This window comes from Emiliania huxleyi, assembly GCF_000372725.1.
Source record: "Emiliania huxleyi CCMP1516 unplaced genomic scaffold EMIHUscaffold_438, whole genome shotgun sequence".
Classification (NCBI taxonomy): Eukaryota; Haptophyta; order Isochrysidales; family Noelaerhabdaceae; genus Emiliania; species Emiliania huxleyi.
In genome coordinates this window covers 14686-17504 of record NW_005198700.1, presented here as the reverse complement: position 1 = coordinate 17504, position 2819 = coordinate 14686, and the positions used below count along the sequence as shown (strand labels likewise).

The following is a 2819-nucleotide window of genomic DNA, read 5'->3' as shown; positions in this document are numbered from 1 at the left end:
GGGCGGGGTGGGAGCGAGGGCGGTGTGGGAGCGAGGGCGAGGGTCGAGGGCGGTGTGGGAGTGAGGGCGAGGGTCAGGGGCGGGGGCGAGGGGGGAAGGCGCCTGGGGCATGCGCGCAGCTCCGCCTTCAGCGCCGCTTTGGCTTCGGCCTGCATCTTCTTGTTGGTGGCGGCCAGCTCTGCCTGGTTGGTCTTGTGGTAGTCCTTGAGGCTCTTGGCGTGCTTCTTCTCGTCGGCGCGGATCGACCTGGCCGTCTCCCCTAGCTCAGCCGCGTGCCGCACGCGCAGCTTCTCGCGCTCGCTGTCGCCCAGCCTGAGCAGCGCGTCGCGCCCCCTGGCGTCCTGCTGCGCCAGCCGCTGCATCTCCGCCTCGTGGTGTCGGCGCATCTGCTCGGCAGCCTTGTTGTGCACCACCCGCACCTTCTTCTGCTCCTTCAGCTGCATCGCCACCACGGCTTGCTCCACCTCCAACTCGCTCCTCTGCTGGTGCCGGATCGTCCGGACCTGCTGCAGCGCCGTCTCAGCGGCGGCGCCGCCCGTCGGCCCGGTCGCAGCCGCCAAGGCGCCCTCGTAGCTGCCCGGGGTGACCGGCGGCGAGGGGCCGCCCAGGCTGCGGCGCGCCAGCTCGAGAGCGAAAGTTTTGTTCGAGGCTGGCGAGAGGACATCGCACCTGCTGGGAATCGACGCCGCCGCCGCAGCCGCCGCCGCCGCCGCCGCCGCCGCCGCCGCGGAGCCGTCGCGTGCCATCGACTCGTCCCATAGCTCGCGCGGCTTCTTGGCGCGCGTCACCAGCTTGAGGATGGTGTCGCCTGGCCGCTTCTCTGCGACAAACGGCTGCTGTGACAGCTCGACGGCGCTGCCGCGCTCGGCCGGGCTCTTGACCAACATCGCTGCCAGGAAGTCCCGGAGGGCGTCGCTGTAGCCTCCGTCGGCGGGCAGCGTCGGCGGCGCGTTCATCGGTATGTGGTACAGCGCCGACATGGCGTTCATCTTCCACAGCGGCGGCCGACGCTCGGCCATCTCAATGCACGCGATGCCGAGGCTCCACACGTCGACCTTGCCGTCGTAGCTGCCCGCCTCCATCGCCATCACCACCTCGGGCGCCATCCAGTAGGGAGACCCGACCAGCGAGGAGGCGCGCGAGCTCATGCTCCCGCTGCCGAGGTCGCCCAGCCGCACAGAGCCGTCCTCTGTGAGCAGGATGTTTGCCGCCTTGACGTCCCGGTGGATCAGGCCCGACTGGTGCAGGTACGCGAGTGCGGCCAGCACATCGTGCGCGACCACCGCAATCTCGGCCTCGTTGAGGGGCGCCTTGAAGACTTCCATCACGTCCGTGACCGAGCCAAGGGCGAGCTCCATGGCCAGACAGATGGTCATTTCGTGCAGGTAGCAGCCGTGGAACGTGAGGATGTTTGGGTGGTCGCATCGCCGCAGGAATCGGATCTCACGGTAGGTGTCATCCCACTCATCGCTGTCGAAGCCCTTGACGAGCCTGATCTTCTTGACGGCCAGGCGCGCGCCCGTGGCCAAATGCGAGGTTTCAAAGACCTCGCCAAAGGCGCCGGACCCGAGAAAACTCATGTCGCCGAAGATGGTGGCGGGGTCGCACTCCTGGATGAGGGCTCTGGCCTCGTAGGGCAGCGTCGCCCCGCGGATGCCCATGGCGAACGACGGTCGCGCTGGCTGAAGATGCGCCGGGCTGCAGATGCGCCGGCTGCCGCGGGCGCTGCTCTGAGCCCAAGCAAGGTGCAGCGCGTTGAAGATGAGCGGATTCACAAGCGCAGGCAGGTCAAGAATTCCTACGCTGGCCGGCACCAGCTCCCGCGGTCTGCACGCTAGGAGAGGTCCGCCCTCGCAATGAATGCGGAATACTATTACGAAAAGTACAACTAGTGCGACACACCAGTCAGTCTCGTGCAAGAGCGCGGATACACACACAAACAACAGGCACAAGCCGTACAGCTGTGTGTAGCCTGAGCCTCAGCCGGCCCCCGGCGGGCTTAAGGACGTCGAGAAATATTGAATATATTGCTCCAATACTTAGAGATGCGATCAATATCAATGTATATATTGCAATAGGTTAGAGAGGAGAGGCTGGGCCTGGGCTGGTGAGGACCGTCAGGTTGGACTCAACATGTCAATATATGGGGGCCCACAAGCATCCCGGGCTTGAAACATGAAATTGGCTTTTATATTTACACCCTCACGCCAGCGCCCTCACCAGGTCCGGCAGCGCCACCTCCTCCTCCGGGCTGAAGGGGCGCAGCGCAAACGCCCACTCCACCGGCTGCTCGAGCGAGAGCCGGTGCTGCGGCAGCGGCTGCGAGCCCCACGAGTCGATGCCGCCGACGCCGGCGTGCGCGCCGTCGATGCAGAGCGTCGTCCACGGCGCCTCCTGCAGCGAGCCCCCGTGCCGCACCTCGGGCACCGCCGAGCCGGGCCGCACGTCGAAGTCGTCGAGCGCAAAGTGGTGGCACTGCATCGGCAGCGGCGCGCCCCGCCGCGAGACGACGAGCAGCCCCGCCGAGCCGGCGGCGTCACTGAGCGCCATCCAGCGCGTGCCCATCTTGTTGCCATTCTCCTGCGGGCGGCAGTACCTGTGCGTCTGTGCGGCCACGCTGCCGTCCCACACTCCGACGCGCGCCCCCGCCATCCGGTCCGGGTAGCTCTCGTGTGGGCCTAGCCCGTGCCACCGGACGCGGCTCGCAGCCGCGCGCGTCAGCGCCGCGACGAACCCGACGCGCAGCGGGGCGGCGCGCTCGCCAGCCCGGATCTCCCACACTGCCGCGCTCTCGGCGCATGCCAGCGGGCTGTCGGCCG

The 2819-nt window shown here is 67.7% G+C and overlaps 2 protein-coding genes across 2 annotated transcripts in view; both read right to left on the bottom strand.

Annotated features, from left to right (window-relative positions):
• The window catches only part of EMIHUDRAFT_459127 (hypothetical protein), a gene marked incomplete at its 3' end in the record, with an annotated part of 3685 nt that extends 1958 nt beyond the window's left edge, over nucleotides 1-1727 (bottom strand). Inside the window, exons 1-2 of the mRNA XM_005768962.1 lie at nucleotides 751-1727; nucleotides 282-609 (exon numbers count right to left, since the gene is read on the bottom strand). Coding sequence (XP_005769019.1) covers nucleotides 282-609; nucleotides 751-1661 — 1239 coding nt within the window. The 5' untranslated portion in view covers nucleotides 1662-1727. The remainder of the gene's footprint in view (nucleotides 1-281; nucleotides 610-750) is intronic.
• Nucleotides 1728-2202: 475 nt separating this feature from the next.
• Nucleotides 2203-2819, bottom strand: part of EMIHUDRAFT_244910 (hypothetical protein) — a gene marked incomplete at both ends in the record, with an annotated part of 5006 nt that continues 4389 nt past the window's right edge. Inside the window, one exon of the mRNA XM_005768961.1 lies at nucleotides 2203-2790. Within this exon, the coding sequence (XP_005769018.1) occupies nucleotides 2203-2790 (588 nt within the window). The remainder of the gene's footprint in view (nucleotides 2791-2819) is intronic.